We start from the raw sequence: 16,680 nt of genomic DNA on the forward strand, positions 1-16,680 counted from the left end.
CTTGAAATTCAGAGTCTTAAGTCCCTTCTGTAATATTTAGCTTTTCTAGGGTTAAGTAATTTTGTTATAATTTTGAAATAAGCTGCTCAACTAAGGGATTAAAAGAGCTAACCAACCCTCACTACAAAAATGGTTGACAACTTAAGTGATCTTGTGTGTTGTTCTGGTGTGAATTTTAATTACTGGCTATGTGTCAACAAGATAAAGAGCAGATGGTTTCGAGAGACTAGACATTTCTTACAAATACATTATAGCCAGACACTTACATATCCCATAAGTCATCTGCTCACTATATCTCTCCAAGTCAAGCTGAATGCTTTTGTGAAAAAACTCCAATTTAGCTTTGAGTTGCTGTGAGGCTGAGATCAAAGTATTCTTCATTTTTGTCAAGTTAGCATTGTATCTAAGAAGACTTAACCTAAGCCATAGCAAAACAAAACAAAATCATCAACATTCAGAAACATTGAATAACAATTTGCAAACATACAGTATCCAAACTCCAAAACCTAAGTTTCTATTATCAAGTTATAAAAACCAGCTGACCTACTTCCTGCCTGTGATGTCTTTGATAAACAATCTTCTACTAAGGCACTGAGGAACCACTATTTTCAAGTCATTACTAAATGACTTTAGATCATTAGTAAGAAATCTGTAAGTCTGGTCAGAACACTGCATTTCAATGGAATCAGGGTGATGGCCCAGTGGGCAAAGTGCTTCCTTGCATGCTGAGGACCTCAGTTTAGTACATGGCAGTGTATGCTTGTCACATCACAGTGGCGTGAGGACAGGCAGATCCTAGGAGCTCATGGGCCATTCAGTCTAGCTGAAACAGTAAGCTCCAGGTTTAGTAAGAGATCTTGCCTCAAAAATTAGGTGGGAAAACAATAAGGGAAAGATAGCCAACATCAACCTCTGGTTTCCACATGTGCATCCATTCACATGCACATCAACACATTTTTAAAAAATGCTCAATATTTTAGCCTTGTACCCAATCCTGCTCAATGAAAACTGGCAAGAATACTTCTTGAGTACATGATGCACATAGCACTATGCTTAAACACACAGAGCCACTCACATCGCTGCTCTTTGCCCCTGAAAGAGCCTGCTGTAGTCTTCCTTTAGCCCAGACACATAGTGCACTGCTTCAGCCCACACTTTACGCAGCTGTACGATTGGAAGCTGTATCTTGCTGTCTTGAACTATAAGCAAAATGGTAATAAGGGAGGTAAGCTACTTTCAAAGATATTATGGCTCATTCTTTGTTACTTCCTTTCCAAACACTATTCCCATAGATGCTAAAAAGACTTTATTGCCTGGCTCTAGATATAAGGGTTGTGTGTATGAATGATATAACCACTTCTCTCAAAGAGCTCGAGATTATTCCTGTATGTTTTTCTTTTAAATTTGCTTCTCTCCAGCCAAGAAGCCTTCTTTCCTCTTTGCTAACCCAAATTCTTTTTTTCTTTCAAGCTTTGGATCAAATTCCATCTCCTCCATAGTCCACCAGTCTTTTCCATTCCTAAAAAGTATCATCTCCTGAACATCAGCTCAGCTTCATCAAATTTACAGGATAAGCTGTGCGTAAATATCTGAACACATATAATGAAGGACCACTAAAAAGTAGGTTTGACCCATAGTGGACTTTCATTTTCCTATCTGTAGAGCCCTGTCCTCAGGAAGAGAAGCCTTGTGCCAAGTGAAGGGTCTAGTGGCAATTTAAAATCTACCTTTATACCTTTCATACTACACTAAATCCATCACCACCACATATAGAAACCTCAACTAGGAGATACTGAACCAAACACTAAAAGATCATATTTACTAATCATGTAATTTCAAGATTAAAGTTCAGCCAACTAGCTGGACTTTACTTACCAATATAATTTACACAATCAGATAAACTTCTGGATGCAAATGGTCCTTCATATACAGTTTTACTTTTATCAAACAAATAAACCATGTAACTATCACAGCCTCTCTGAAAAAAAATAAAAAAAAAAAACAATTAAAATGAAAAGATTCTTGAAAACTCTAGATTTTACAAATCCTAACATGCCAGATTTCCTTCTTTAAAATGCAATGAACAAAGTCAATGTGCATTCACATATAATTTATAGACATAAGGCCTAAGGGTTAGTAAAAAGCTATATGGGGCCAAAGTGAAAAGTGACCACCAGACCCAAAAGGACAATATAGCAGGTGTGGAAAGAGGGTAATGGGGTTTGTGTGACAGGAAGCAGGAGGACTGTTTGGGGATAGGAAGACCAAGAAAAGAAGGGCAAGATGGATGAGAGAGGAATAAGAAATACTATGGTGAATACATATGCATAAAAATGCCATAACGGGCTGGAGAGATGGCTCAGAGGTTAAGAGCACTGGCTGTTCTTCCAGAGGTCCTGAGCTCAATTCCCAGCAACCACATGGTAGCTCACAACCATCTATAATGAGATCTGGTGCCCTCTTCTGATGTGTGTATACATAATAGATAATTTTTTTAAAAATGCCATAACAAAACCCATCATTTTGTCTGCTAACTTAAAAAGTTAGGAAAAACAGAAGACAATAAAATTTTTCTAGTTTTAGCAACTAAAAGCCCAAAGAACAAATACAAAAGGAAAAGATTAGGTACCAGAGTAATCAAAACACAGGGTAGGGTGAGGGGCCAGACATAGGAAGACTCTTTCTCAAAAAAACAGTTGGGTCTCATGATTCCACCAGCTTAGCCTAACCAATAAGTTCTAGGTCAATGAGAGAACCTTTCTCAAACCAAGGAAGATGATTATTAATAAGAAATGGTGACTGAGGTTGACCTTTGGTCTCCATAGACACACATATGTACATGTACACCCTCATAAACACATGCACCTACACAAACACATAGCTATACACATACATGCATGCAAATCTACAGAGATCAAAAGTAGATTAATGGGATGGGTAGAATGGAAATGTAAGAGTTAACAGACATGAGGAATAGAAATATTTTATACTGATTAAAATTTATTTTTGTAAAGTCTATGAATTAATTTGAATGAGTAAATTATATGGCACACAATATATACATCTATAAGAAGAAAGAAAATGAAAGGTTATAAGAATTTTTTTTTTTTTTTGAGACAGCGTCTCTCTGCATAGCCCTGGCTGGCCTTGAACTCACTATGTAGACCAGGCTAGTCTTGGAACTCACAAATGCTGGGAATCAAAGGTATGTACCATTATACCCAACTGTGTATGTATGCATCTAAATTTTTAGCCACAGTTTCTACAGCTTAGCAGAGTTAACTCCAGTCTACATAATAGTTATATATTTTAATATAAGTAAAGGAAAAGAGTTTGCAAGTTCTAACACAGAAATGGTAATAGTCAAGGGGATGAAATGCTTATCTTAGTTTAATCATTGCATGGTGTATTGATTTAGTATACAGTGCTCCATAAATAAGTACAAATATTAGTCAACTGAAAACAAGACAAAAACCTGTGCAGGAAGCTCAGGCCTGTGGTACCAGTTCCCTTAGGCAAGACAACTGTGAATTAGAGGCCATTATGGGCTATACAGCAAGACCCCGATCCACAGCCCTCCCTTATCCCTACAAAAAAAATCTCTTACAACTCCATCTAGAACACACTGAGAGGCTGGTTTCCGAGGATCCAGAGAAATTCCTGTCTCTGACAGAAGTTCTTGAGAACCAGTACTTATTCCTGTTTCACGCTCAATACGAGACTGTAGTGAATGAAAACTTTCATCACATGGTAACAGAAAAGAAATGATTTTTGCAGAAGTCATATTTAGGATGTGCACTATCTGTATAAATAAGAAAAAAAAATGTGTTTATTTACCATTTATTACATAAACAATTCTGTGAAAGATACTAAAGGGAGAATCTAAGCAACAGGCATTACTTCTGTACTAAATAAAGCTCACTCCTCCAAAGTAATAAAATCTTCTTTAATTACAAAAATGACATTTTACAAGACAAAGACTTAAATTTGTTTTTCTTAAATACATAAGGTTTGATTTCTGGGTTTTCTGTTTGTTTTTTGAGAAAGGGTCTCTCCACTGTCCTGGAACCCACTATGTAGAGCATGCACCTGCCTCTGCCTTCCAGTGCTGGGATTAAAGGTGTGCGCCACCATGCCCAGCCAGATATTAGTTTTATCTAATAAAATTCCAAAGTTCTAAGGATGCACAAAATCAAGAAATAGAAATGTTAGTTTAAAAAAGTTACTTAATATTATTATAGATTTTATGAAGTTTCTCATAAATGCCAACCACAGAGTAAAGAGCTTTCACACAGCACCACAATACTTCAATCTTCTAATCCCCCTTTTAACCGAAGAAGAAATGAGGCTCCTAAGAAGGTGAAAAATTTGTTATGGATCCACAGCTGATAAATGGTAGAGTGTGGATCTGAACTCTTAACTATCATGTGTTGCCTCAAAACAATCATCTGACAGAAATTATGGGCTTCTCTTTCAACAGGAAAAAGCATTATTATTCTCCCAAAGCAACCAAACCCTAAAACTGTAGTCTGCCTAGGGGTCCAAAGACAGAAAGAACAGTCTCATACTCACTTACAGATTCAGTCAAAGAAATGGATGAGAAATTTTGGCATAATTAATGGTAACAGAAAAAAAAAAAAAAAGCCCCCCCCCTCTCTCTCTCTGTGTGTGTGTGTGTGTGTGTGTGTGTGTGTGTGTGTGTGTGTGTGTGTGTGTACAAGGCTGAAGAGAGTGCCTAAGAATGTGAGCATGGGCGAGTGCACTCAGGGGCTAGAAGAGAGCTTCAGATCCCATGCATCTGGAGTTATGGGTAGTTTGTGAGCTGTCCAATGTGGATGCTGGGAACTGAACTTGGGTCCTCTATAACAGCAACACATACTCTCAACAGCTGAGCTAGTTCTTCAGAACTGAAGAATAATGAAATACTTCTGTTTTGTCATTATTTTTATGTTTAAGCTTTTCATAATAGTTGGGAAAATACTTATCTACTTAGACTCTCTGAAGTGTTTTCTTAAAGAAGAATATTTTAACAACTACTTTGTTGCTATGACATAAGACAGCATGCCTTCCTGGAATATTGTATCTCAAGATACCTTAGGAAAATGTCCATTAACACCCAAGTGTTTTATAGTTCATGCTTCTGTGTTTTGTTCATTGTATCCCCTGCCTAGAAATCTCTCCTACTCTTCTCTTTCCCCTATTAACTCCAATTCTACAAAATCCAGTCCTAATTCTAGCCGAGGAAATTAAACTTAAACCCTCCCAAATACTACAAACAGGACTCCAGTTTCCTTATTCTGCACAACCTACTAAGATCGATGCTTTGAGAAATATCAATTTACTCAAAATAAAGAGAAGGTAAATATTTGCTCAAATTCACTGATAGGTAAACAGTGTTGTTGCAAACTGGAAGTTTATGAATCACCAATAACATGAGACGGACTCAGAGCCTTCAGACTAGAGAAGAAGATGAGTACTAAGCACCATGCAGATGCTGCACAGACATCTGAGCAAAGCACTCATACACATAAAATAAGTCTAAAAACAATTATTGTAAAAAGTAGGGGTAATGTTACAATTACTTTAACTTGAGTAGACCAGTTATGTAGAACCAAATATTTTTAGAGACAACACAGAACTAAGAGGCTCACCAAGCCCTGCAATGTGTACACACCAAGGAATGATTTTTCTTTGGCACAATACAAGAAAACCAAATCAAGAAGCCAGTATCAGGCCAGGTGCGGTGATGCATGCCTGTAAATCCTAGCACTCGGGAGGCAAAGCAGGCAGATCTCTGAGTTCAGGTTAGCTGGTCTATAGTTCCAGGACAGCTGGGCTACACAGAGAAATTATTTGGAAAAATAAAAATAAAAAAGAAGCCAGATCTTTTCAGAGTCAGTTAAGAATAGTATCAATATGCCCTCAAAATCTTACTGAATAGGGCATGTCATTAGTCTCTACACATTTATAAGTTCTCAATCTGATTTTAAAGCCTATAACTGAATGTCCAGGTCATGAAGAATTTGGCACCATAAAAGGTTTCTGAACGCACAACTGTTAATTCAAAATCAAATGCATAATCACTCCGAAGCATTCTTGGCAGTAGCCGTCAGTGCGTGACTTCACTGTAGCCTTGCTTCTGAACAGAACGGCATGCAGTTTGCACTGCGCCTGCCCTTCCCGAACATGAAGTCAATGAATGCTTCTTGAAACATCTCAGCTGAGATCTTAGGTAGCTGCATGCAATGGACTGCAGCATCTTCTACTGTACATATAATCTTCTTACACAAAAGCATAATGGTTTAATCACAGAAAACAAAAATTTTTAACATTTTCAACCATTAGCCCCCCAGCAAGTATGTCTCAAATTAATGTGTCTTTAGATTGTATTTACTACAGACTGTTTGATTTTTTAAACTGCTGTTTTAATTTCATTTAAAAAACTATTCCATGGATTTTGATTTGGGATTAGAACAGAATTCTCAATTTCTGCAATGTTCATCAATTACTTCTGAATATTTATGTGAAGAAGCATTCTCAGCAATGACTATGATAAAACCAAAGCATCAATCAACTCTGAAATCATTGATGAAGTTCTCTGCCTAGCCTATCAAGATTCAATTTTTTATGTAAAATAAATAAGTAAATCCATCTCATTAATATGCAAATTTTCTTTAATCTTTACTAAATGATAAAATTATATATATTTATCAAAGAATTATTTTAACATAAAATTCTTTATGAGTACATGTCTGAGTTCACATGTATTGTGTATACCTGTACTCTCTAGCCAGGCAAACATCTCTCAGACAAAGAGTGTTCCAAGTTTAAGAAGCTCTGCTGCACTGTCAATAGGAAAGCATGCTCACGAAGCCGTTTCCAGGCACATGGAAATAACAGAACGATCTATACCTCCCATTCACATCAATAAATATGTACCGAGAACTGACACATGCCCTCTCAGTCCTGAATGCCAGCATATACAACCAATAATAATACAAACACAGCACTGAGGAAGAGAATCTAAGAAGAGAGTTGTAAACAAGAGGTGAGAATCTTAGAGAACAGAAAATACTTCGTGACTACTTGTACGGCCCTGACTGAAGGAGGGGAGGATAAGAGAACAGGTATGAGGCACATCGTGCTGGTTACAAGCCGATCAGTTTAAATGTACCTTGGCAAGGAAAAGGAAATGGGTTAGTTTCTTGGACATACAACTAAAAACACCTTCTCAGAAGACAAGAAGTTCATGTTGCATCGACTGCAGGACGACGAGAAAGCATTGCCAGCGGCCATGGCAGGGGCTCAAGCTGCAGGCAGCAATGGTACTTATGGGTATAACCCAGAGGATAACCAAGTCATGATGGCTGCACGGGAGAGGCAAAGCCCCGGGAGGACTGTCTCCAGAATGCCCCTGCTTCTGCTGTGCTTCCTCCTGCCTGCTGCCGCCATGTGCCTGCTGTAGTTGGCATGGTGCGATTACTACAGGAAAGGATCCCACTGTATCTAGTATAGTGTGACTGTTTCTTGGGAAAACCCCACTCCTCAGTGGGGAATTTGTTTGTTTGTTTGGTTGGTTGGTTTTTGAGACAGGGTTTTTCTGTGTAGCTTTGCACTTTTCCTGGAACTCGCTCTGTAGCCCAGGCTGGCCTCGAACTCACAGAGATCCACCTGCTCTGCCTCCCAAGTGCTGGGATTAAAGGTGTGTGCCACCACCTCCCAGCCCTCACTGGGGAATTTACTTGCAGATCATAATGAAGATGATTTTTACACAAGCAATGATGACTAGTTAGATCTATGATTTAATTGGACTTTCTGAGTTTGCCTAAAAGATACAGGTGGTTAGGACAGTTAGTGAAGATGATTAGGGAAATGGTTTAAGTTATTCTGCCAATTACTCCAATAAGAATACAAAACAGGCAAAAATAGGCTAAAAGTCAACTTCCCCTTTGTTAGATGTGAGATTTGCAGAAGATGGGAAATAAGAACAAAGAAGTTTCATACATTATAGACCCTTGAATTCTGCCTGTGGAAAAACAGGCTGATGACTAAAAAGAACAATTATGTCCCTATACCCAAGGTTAGGCCTGAGTTCCTTGGTCATGTAGCTTACAGAACTAATCACAGGCCCCAGCATGCATCTTGAAAAAACAAAGTTGTAAAAGGAAATTAAATGATCCTACTGTGTGTAAAGAAAGCAGATGGGTACCTAGAAGACCACTTGGTTAAGGTTCTGTAGAGCAGAAACAGGACAGGAATCTGCTACACGGAAACAGCAGACAGCTGCCTGCCAGTACAAAGGAGCCGGCTGAAATAGACTCAGCTACCTTAGAACCCTGTTAATCAGTTATAAAAGAATCATTGCTTTCGTGTGAAGATGGTATGGTAGGAAATTAATACAAATAAAAATGTTTTTAACTACTTGTGGGCTCCTAAGAAAAACATGTAACTTGTGATCATAATTTGATTTCTTCCTGTGTAAAGGTTTTATTTTGTTTTTGGATAATATGTAACTTGTGGTTATCAGGTAATCTTTTCTTAGGGGTAAGAGCAAAATTAGAATAGAAGAAGAAAACACCAGGGAAGATGTGGAAGGAAGACAACACGATAAAAGGACAGAAGAGAAAAAGAACAGAGTGAGAACAGCCAGCAGAGAGAAAAATAAGATGAAGAATTAATCTTTGGCCCTCAGAAAAGAGTCTCCTGTGTGCGTATGCAGTTTTGCTGATACCACACCTCCTTTGCAGTTCCTCTGACCTGCCGAAGGCTGGCCTTTCAGCAGCAAAGAGAGTATGGACATGAGCCACGTGGGAGCCTTCCTCACCAAGCCAAAGCCAGACAATTCAATCTAAATGAGGGAAGTGGTAATGGCACCAATCGATATAGCACGGGGAAATCCCAAAGACACTTGAGAAGGCTACTCAGACCATCCGAAGACACCCGAAAAACCTAGCTAAAGAAATAAAGCATCCACTCTTAGGATATACTGTTCATTTTTAATGGATACCAGGAAAAGATCGCTAAAGTAAATTTACACTCATTTTCAACCTGTTAAGGCCAATGCAGGTATTCTAAAGTGCAACCCATTAAAACTGACCTTTAAGTTGAGAATGTGATCCATTAATACAAAACATCTTGGCTGCTTCAAAGTAAGATCAATAGGTCCGCCTCTCTGCTGTGGGTCCCAGTTCAGCATCAACTGCAGCCAGCTTTCCATGGGCTCTACAATTAAACTGAAAAATGAACAAAAACTGTGTGAAAATACCATTATGTTCCAATTAAACAGGGAACTTCACAGTTTGTCCATTTCCTTGCCCATGACTTATCAGTACCATTTATATCTTACTTTCAATTAATTCATGTAATGACAAGGAACAAGATTTCTTCCATAAAAACGGTCCCAAATCCCCACGTCACTTTGTGACTGGCAAATCCAAAAGATGAGTCCAACTCCAATCTTCAGGAAAGCCATTTACTTCTTCATTCTTTGGGTTTTCTTAGCATCTAAGGCAATCCATTGATTGGCAGTGGTTCTCAGTTCCACAACGTCTGTGTTGCCCAATAGGATAATCACTAATCACGGTGTTATTTGTATTTATGACTCATTTAAAATTGAGTTCCTCAGTAACACTAACCACTCTCCTCTCCAGCCCAGGCAGTGTTGGGAAGCAAAGCCAATAAGCATGCTAAGCAAGCACTGTACCACTGAGCCACATCTCCACCCCTAACTACCTTTCACATGCTCAATAAGTCTCATGTAACAGACAGACAATGCTTTCATCCTCATGCAAAGGTCTACTAAATAATGCTACTTGAAACAGGTAACCACCATTCTCAAAACTGCCTGATCTTCAACACTTACCCACAAAGATTATTTGGTTGAGGTAAATGGCTACTAAACCTAACTTCTCCAGTCATCTCTTCACATGCAAATATACACTTTGGGTCTTTCTTCTTAATCTTCTCATGCCTAGAAACACAAGACACTTAGTTGATAACTTGATATCACAAATACTCTCAAAGTCTCTTGCCATTTAATGTTATTCAATTCTGTGTTAAAAGACAGTTTCACCACTATAGAAAGAGAAAAGGAAACAACTAAATTTTTCTATTACCACTAATTATGCCAAAGTTCTCATCATTTCTTACCAGGTAAACGGCTGCAGATGATGCAAAAAAGGCCTATATCCAGCAATACATTCAAACACCATGGTCCCAAAGCTCCAATAATCCACAGTGGCTGTGTACGGCTTATTTTCAAAGAGCTCTGGGGCCTTAAAATAGAAAGTACTTTAAGTGCCAACACTGAAAGAAAAGAGCTACTATTGTTTTGAACTACTATATTCATTGCCTTAAGAAATAAAAATGAGAATTTAAAATAACCAAATCAAAGAAATTTTGTCTCACCAAATACTGTAACGTTCCCACAAAGGATGTACAGAGACTTCCTTGATCAACATCTTTGGCATAACCCAAATCAATTATTTTATGCATTATCTGTGAATATTAAGACATAATATATATATATTAAATTGTTGAAAAATTTGCAAAAGAGAGGAAGGTTGGGAGTGTAGCTTAGTGACAGATTGTTCCCATTGCATGTATAGGGTCAGGGTTCAATCCTAAACATAGCAAACAGTAAAAAGGTGAGCCATTGAAATGGCTCAGCTGATAAAGGTACCTGTCACCAAGCCGGATGACCTGAATTTGATCCCCAGGACCACACAGAAGAACAAACCATGCCAAGTTGTCCCATGACCTGCACACAGGTCACAGCACAGGCATGCACTCATGCACACAAAATAAAAAAATAAATGTAATTGAAAAAAGAAAGGCAATAATGTTTTTATAAAACTGGAGAGGAGATGGTAAAGAACCTGGGCTCTGGAACAACATAAAAGCGTGAAATTTGATGGTCTGATCACTATTTCACTAATTGTGTTAATCTTTTTGTTGCTGTTACATCTTTGAGGCAGGGTTTCCACTGTAACCCAAGCTGGCATCAAACTTACAGCAACCCTCCTACCACAACCTCCCAAAAGCTGGGATTACAGATGTCAGGTAATATGCCTGGCTAACCATATCATCTTAAGTTAATTCACCTCTGGCACTTTCCTACACAATTAGATCAACATTCCTAGTCCAGCGATGAGCAAGACAGAAGCTTCTAAGGAGCCACTGTTCTGTAGAGAAGACAAAAATTCAACCCTGAAACTAGTTGAGGGGCTGCAGATGAGTTGGTTAAGCAGTCAGGAGCACCACTGGTTCTTGCAGAGGACCCAAATTCAATCCCAAGCACCCACACAGCGTCTGTAACCCTGGTCCCAGAGAGTCTGATGCCTCTTCTTGTACCTCCCCAGCACATGAGGTACACATATACATAACATACAACAACAACAACAACAACAACAACAATAATAATAATAAATAATAAACTTAAAAAGTCCCTACAGTTCAATACAGTGAGGACTGCAATAGAAAACTTATACAGTACTGTGTATATAGAACTAATAAGGACACTAAAATCTCTAAAAACTTAATATATCAGGAAGACTGTAACAACAGGCATGAAACAGTCTTCAGGTTTCACTTACCTTCCCACCAACATCTTGAAGAACTATATTTTCAGGTTTAAGATCTCGATGTATAATTTTGTTTTCATGCAAATATCGGATCCCAGATCCTAAATAAAATTTCAAGTGTATTATGAAGTAACAGAAAATCATCTTGCATTTTGTTTGTTTTACTGTTAGTGTCTGTGAGACAGGGTCTGGTGTAGCCTGTCTGGCATGAATCCCCTATGCAGCTGACGATGACCTCCAATTCCTAACCTCCTGTTCTACCTCCCAAGTGCTGGAATTGCAGATACGCACCAGCACACTCAGCTTTCTTTTAGACAGGGTCTCACTAGTAGGTGTGCTGGTCTTGAACTCACAGAGATCCATCGGCCTCTCTTCCCGAGTGTCAGAATTAAAGGTGAGTGCCACCATGTCCAGCTACATTCAGTTTTTACCTCACATTTTGCACAGCTCTACACTGATGCATAAATTTATATGTCCAGAGGCTTGGAGATGGCTCAGTGGGTAAAAGTGAGTGCTCTGGGAAGTATGAGGCTCTGAGTCCAAATCCCCAACCCCCACATAAAAGGCAAGGAATGCTGTGTGTAACAATAACCCTAGCAGAGTTGAGAGAGGGAGAGGCTATCTCAAGAGCTGGCTGGCCAGCCAGCCTAGTCAAAATGTTAAGCTTTGAGTTGAGTCAGAGACCCTGTCTTAAAACAATCAAGTGCAGAAAAACAGAACATCTGACATGCTGCTCTGGCCTCCACATGCATGTTCCTGTGAGTGTGCACCAACAATCACATCCACGTACTGCACATACAACAACACACCCCCCACACACACATTAATATGATCCATCAAAAGTGCATCACCAACATTAGAGTAGTTCAGGTTTTCTTCACCAAATGTTCAGTAACATCAAATAAACACTGAAAAATTACAACATAGACCCATTTAATTTATTGAAATCAACATTAAAAGCAAATGAAATAATTAATTCGTGAGAAACTACCTGTAAGCCCTATAACCTTTTCCTCCAACCTAAATCCCATTCCTAGACTCTGCTGCCCGTGACCTAGGAAGAGCAGCAACACCAGACACACACACGAACTCATGTCTGGCTGTTGAGGTTTCTCTGAGGTCTAAATCATAGTTACTTTAGGGATTTTTCAGTAGTAATTCTGATTAAAAAGAGAATTTCATCCCAAGATAACCTGAGGCCCTATCCTTCAAAAGATGTAACTCCACTATAAACAAAACTACTATGAGAGTGTTATGGGGAGGTGTGAGAGGGGATAAAATGACTGCTATTCACACCATTTTTGTTGTTGTTGTTCTCATTGGAACATCTATTAGACAAAGATACATAGCTAAAAAAAACAATCAAAAAACAAAACAAAACAAAACCCAAATAGAAACAAATGCCAAAAAATGTATTAGTTTTAACTAACATCATTACAAATGGATTTCTCTCTCTCTCTCTTTTTTTTTTTTTTGGTTTTTCGAAACAGTGTCTCTCTGTGTAGCCCTGGCTGTCCTGGAACTCACTCTGTAGACCAGGCTGGCCTCAAACTCATAGAGATCCACCTGCCTCTGCCTCTTGAGTTACTGGGAGTAAAAATGTGCACCACTACTGCCCAGCTTTTTGTTTTGTAATTTTTTATAAATGTTAAAAATCTACATGCTTTATAGAGTATACAAACAGTTCTCCTTAACTTCTAAGCAGTACACAGAAGTTTTTGTGGACCAAAGGGACATTACTAAATCACAATGACATTTTAATATTAGTTACATACCTATGTCACTCAGTAAAGAAAGTATCTGGCTTTCTTTAAGTCCACAACAATTTTCTGGTTTGTTGAGTAGCTAAAGAAAAACAAAAATAAACAAACAAGTAAGTCTACAATTTTATACTATTGCTGAGTAGCAGCAGCAACACATATTAATCACTTACTCTCAAAGAATATTCAAATGAAAAAGTCACAATAAAGGAATTATAAGGGTTGGGGCATGTGGTACATGTCTATAAGGCCAGCACATGGGAAGATGGGGCAGGAAGACTATGAGTTCAAGGTCAACATGAGCTACACTGAAAGTCTGTTTCAAAAATAGTAACAATGACAAGAGATGTAAGAGGAAAAAAAAGTCTCCAAATCCATACTGAGGATGAGTGATTTCATGAGAGGCTCATAAAATGTAAATACAAGGGCAATTGCACTTGAAATTAAAAAATACTGACAAAGACAGATACATTTAAAATTAAATAGAAAAAAAAAATTTTAAAACAACTCTTTTGTTGTTGTTTTCTTTCTTTCCTTTTCCTCTTTCTTTCTTTCTTTTTTTTTTTGAGACAATGTCTCTCTGTGTAGCCCTGGCTGTCCTGGATCTCACTCTGCAGACCAGGCTGGCCTTGAACTCACAGAGATCCGCCTGCCTCTGCCTCCCAAGTGCTGGATTAAAGGCATAAGCCACCACCGCCCGGCAAAAGACAACTTTTTAATAAACCTCATAAATGTTGTATTTTTATTTAAAAAGGCTAACATAGTCCCACTTTGGAAATGGCAATAAAAAAGCATGTTCCAAGCCAGGCACAGTGGCACATGCCTTTAATCCCAGCAGTCACAGGCAGAGGCAGGCAGATCTCATGGCTAGACTAGTCTACAAAGCAAGTATCAGGCCAGCCAGGGGTACACAGTGAGACCTTGTCTTGAGAACAAACAGTAAACCTAGGGTGTATGTAATGATTAGTTTATTTGCTTTTGTCAATTGGCACAAGTGAGGTCATTTGGAAAGAGGAAACCTCAAAAGAGACAACGCCTCCTTCAGACTGTCCAGTAAGCAAGTCTATTGGACATCTCCTTGATTAACGATTGATGTGACAGGGCCCAGGCCACTGGGCAGATGTCGATCCTGGGTGTATAAGAAAGCAGAATGAACAGGCCATGGAGAGTAAGCCCATAAGCACTGTTCCTTCATGGTTTCCACTTTAGTCCCTGGCTTGGTGTCCCTCAATGATGGACTGTGATCAGGACATGTATAAGCTTTTATTTTCCCAGGGTGCTTTTGGTCATGTCTTTACCACAACAACAGAAAGCACTAAGGCCGGTTAGCAAGTATTTTCTGGAAAGAGCCAAACATTAAGTACTTCAAGCTATGGAAGCCATATACCTCTGTCACACTACTCAATTCTAGAGCTGTACACAAGCAGCCATAAACGTACACAGTGCTATGCTCCAACTAAAGTGTATTTACAGAACAGGTGGCGGGATAGAGTTGTCTATCCTTAGTCTCGATGATCGGGCCCCAGGATCAGACACTGCTAATGCTTGTGATTTACTACTTCGGTATCTCCAAACATCCACACTACCTTCCGGAGATCTCCTCCAGAACAGTACTCCATTGCCAGAAGAGGCACGTCATTAATTAAAAAATTCAATTCCTCTGGAACATCGCAGGCCTTTACGACATTTGCATGGTTCAACCTAACAAGGAGAAAACATTACAATAAGAAAAGCTTTCCTATGAAGAGGGACTGGATTTGAATGATAACTGGGGACTAACTAGTGAGATAAGACTGGTTTTATTCACAAATTTCTAAATTCTGATTTACTGCATTTAATAAGGCTAAGACGCTATTAATTTCTGAATTGTCTAATTAAAATAAGTAAGTTTTACAAGGAAAATATACCTAAAAGTACCATCACTATTACTGTATTTCTGTGTACCAAGCAATATGTTCTTCACATGTATCAACTGTTTTACTCATCACAATAATCTTAATACAAGATTATTTGTTAACAGTGTCACCCAGGAGATAAAAGAAGCACACATTGGCTAGTTAACGTAGGACCATGTGGCAAGTCTGTTCTCAAGGGTGATTTAAACCTGACAGTCTGGCACCAAAGCCCACACTGCCTCTCCCACAACCACAATCTGGACATTTCCTTCCCGTTTTAAATATAAATACAAATACAGTTTTTTTTTCAATAAATATGACTCACATTATTTACTGACTTCAACCCTTCTTAAATTTTTTTTAAAGGTCAGAAGAGGGCACTGGACCCGCTGGAAATAGAGTTACAGATGGTTATAAGCCACTGTGTGGGGACTGGAAACTGAGCATGGATCTTCTACAAGAGCAGTAAGTGCTCTTAACTGCTCATCCCTTTCTCCAGTCCCATAGTTCTTTTTGTTTAATGTAACAATCTAGTATCATCTTTGTGATCATCCTCACAATGTAATAGAGCCCGAAACAGTAGCGTCTCATGTCCCAGGAACTAAGCAGACAAGTGCATGAGGGGGTTTGAGAATTTATCGTACGTCTGCCTGGTAATCCTGCCACATAGCCAAGTGTGAAAGCCAGAATAAAATGAGACTAAATCAGACTAAAGTCAGGAAATGCTTGTTTCAAATGCAGCACCAGCTGTAGGACTGTGTTTCATCTTTCTCGTCTACAAACCAGGGTGACACTCGAATACCCAGCTGTGAGGACCACCACAGGATGGTCTGTAAAGCACACTACTTATGGAAGCACACCGTTAGAGTTCAAACAGACCCACTGTCCCCTCAAAAGTTCTGTTCTGTTCTCCCTAAGCATACACACTACTCTTAGTGACGCACTGCTAACAGAATGCAGTGGGAAAATGAATATGACTTCTAAGGCAACTTCCTAAGTGACATATCAGGTTTTTTCCTTATTCTCCCCGTTCAACCATCGTTCTGGGGAAGCTGGTGGTCATGCCATTAAAGCACGGGCACTTCACTGTGGAGACTCCTTTACTGAGGAACTACTGCCTCTGGCCAATAGCCACGTGAGTGAGTCTGGAAGTTAATACTCAAGCCTTTGCCAAGCCTTCAGATAACTGCAGCCCTAAAGTCAACATTTTGAGCTGTCTCAGGAGAGGCCTTGAACTCAAAGCACAGGTAACTCAGCCATAAACTAGATACTAAATAGTCACAGTTTGAGCTATGAAATTTTGGAGTAACTGTCTATAAAACAATAGACTCACTATTTAATAAAAGTTAAGTAGAAAAAGAAATAAACATGCATATACTAATCATAAAGTTGCTCAATATACAGAAGAAAAACTTAAAGAGCCAGGTTGAGAACGTTATTTAG

The 16,680-nt window shown here is 38.8% G+C and overlaps 1 protein-coding gene across 3 annotated transcripts in view; it reads right to left on the reverse strand.

Moving 5' to 3' along the window:
• Chuk (component of inhibitor of nuclear factor kappa B kinase complex) overlaps nucleotides 1-16,680 on the reverse strand; it is a 36,629-nt gene that overhangs the window by 16,114 nt on the left and 3,835 nt on the right. For all 3 annotated transcript variants that reach the window (XR_004943295.1, XM_036170061.1, XM_036170072.1), the window contains exons 3-13: nucleotides 14,929-15,043; nucleotides 13,358-13,427; nucleotides 11,595-11,683; nucleotides 10,408-10,497; nucleotides 10,150-10,274; nucleotides 9,863-9,970; nucleotides 9,098-9,233; nucleotides 3,608-3,802; nucleotides 1,876-1,978; nucleotides 1,076-1,199; nucleotides 267-418 (exon numbers count right to left, since the gene is read on the reverse strand). Coding sequence is in view for 2 of the 3 variants with exons in the window: in XM_036170061.1 (XP_036025954.1) it covers nucleotides 267-418; nucleotides 1,076-1,199; nucleotides 1,876-1,978; nucleotides 3,608-3,802; nucleotides 9,098-9,233; nucleotides 9,863-9,970; nucleotides 10,150-10,274; nucleotides 10,408-10,497; nucleotides 11,595-11,683; nucleotides 13,358-13,427; nucleotides 14,929-15,043 (1,307 nt within the window). In the remaining variant the exon portion in view is untranslated. The remainder of the gene's footprint in view (nucleotides 1-266; nucleotides 419-1,075; nucleotides 1,200-1,875; nucleotides 1,979-3,607; nucleotides 3,803-9,097; nucleotides 9,234-9,862; nucleotides 9,971-10,149; nucleotides 10,275-10,407; nucleotides 10,498-11,594; nucleotides 11,684-13,357; nucleotides 13,428-14,928; nucleotides 15,044-16,680) is intronic.

This window comes from Onychomys torridus, chromosome 1 (assembly GCF_903995425.1).
Source record: "Onychomys torridus chromosome 1, mOncTor1.1, whole genome shotgun sequence".
NCBI classification, from domain to species: Eukaryota; Metazoa; Chordata; class Mammalia; order Rodentia; family Cricetidae; genus Onychomys; species Onychomys torridus.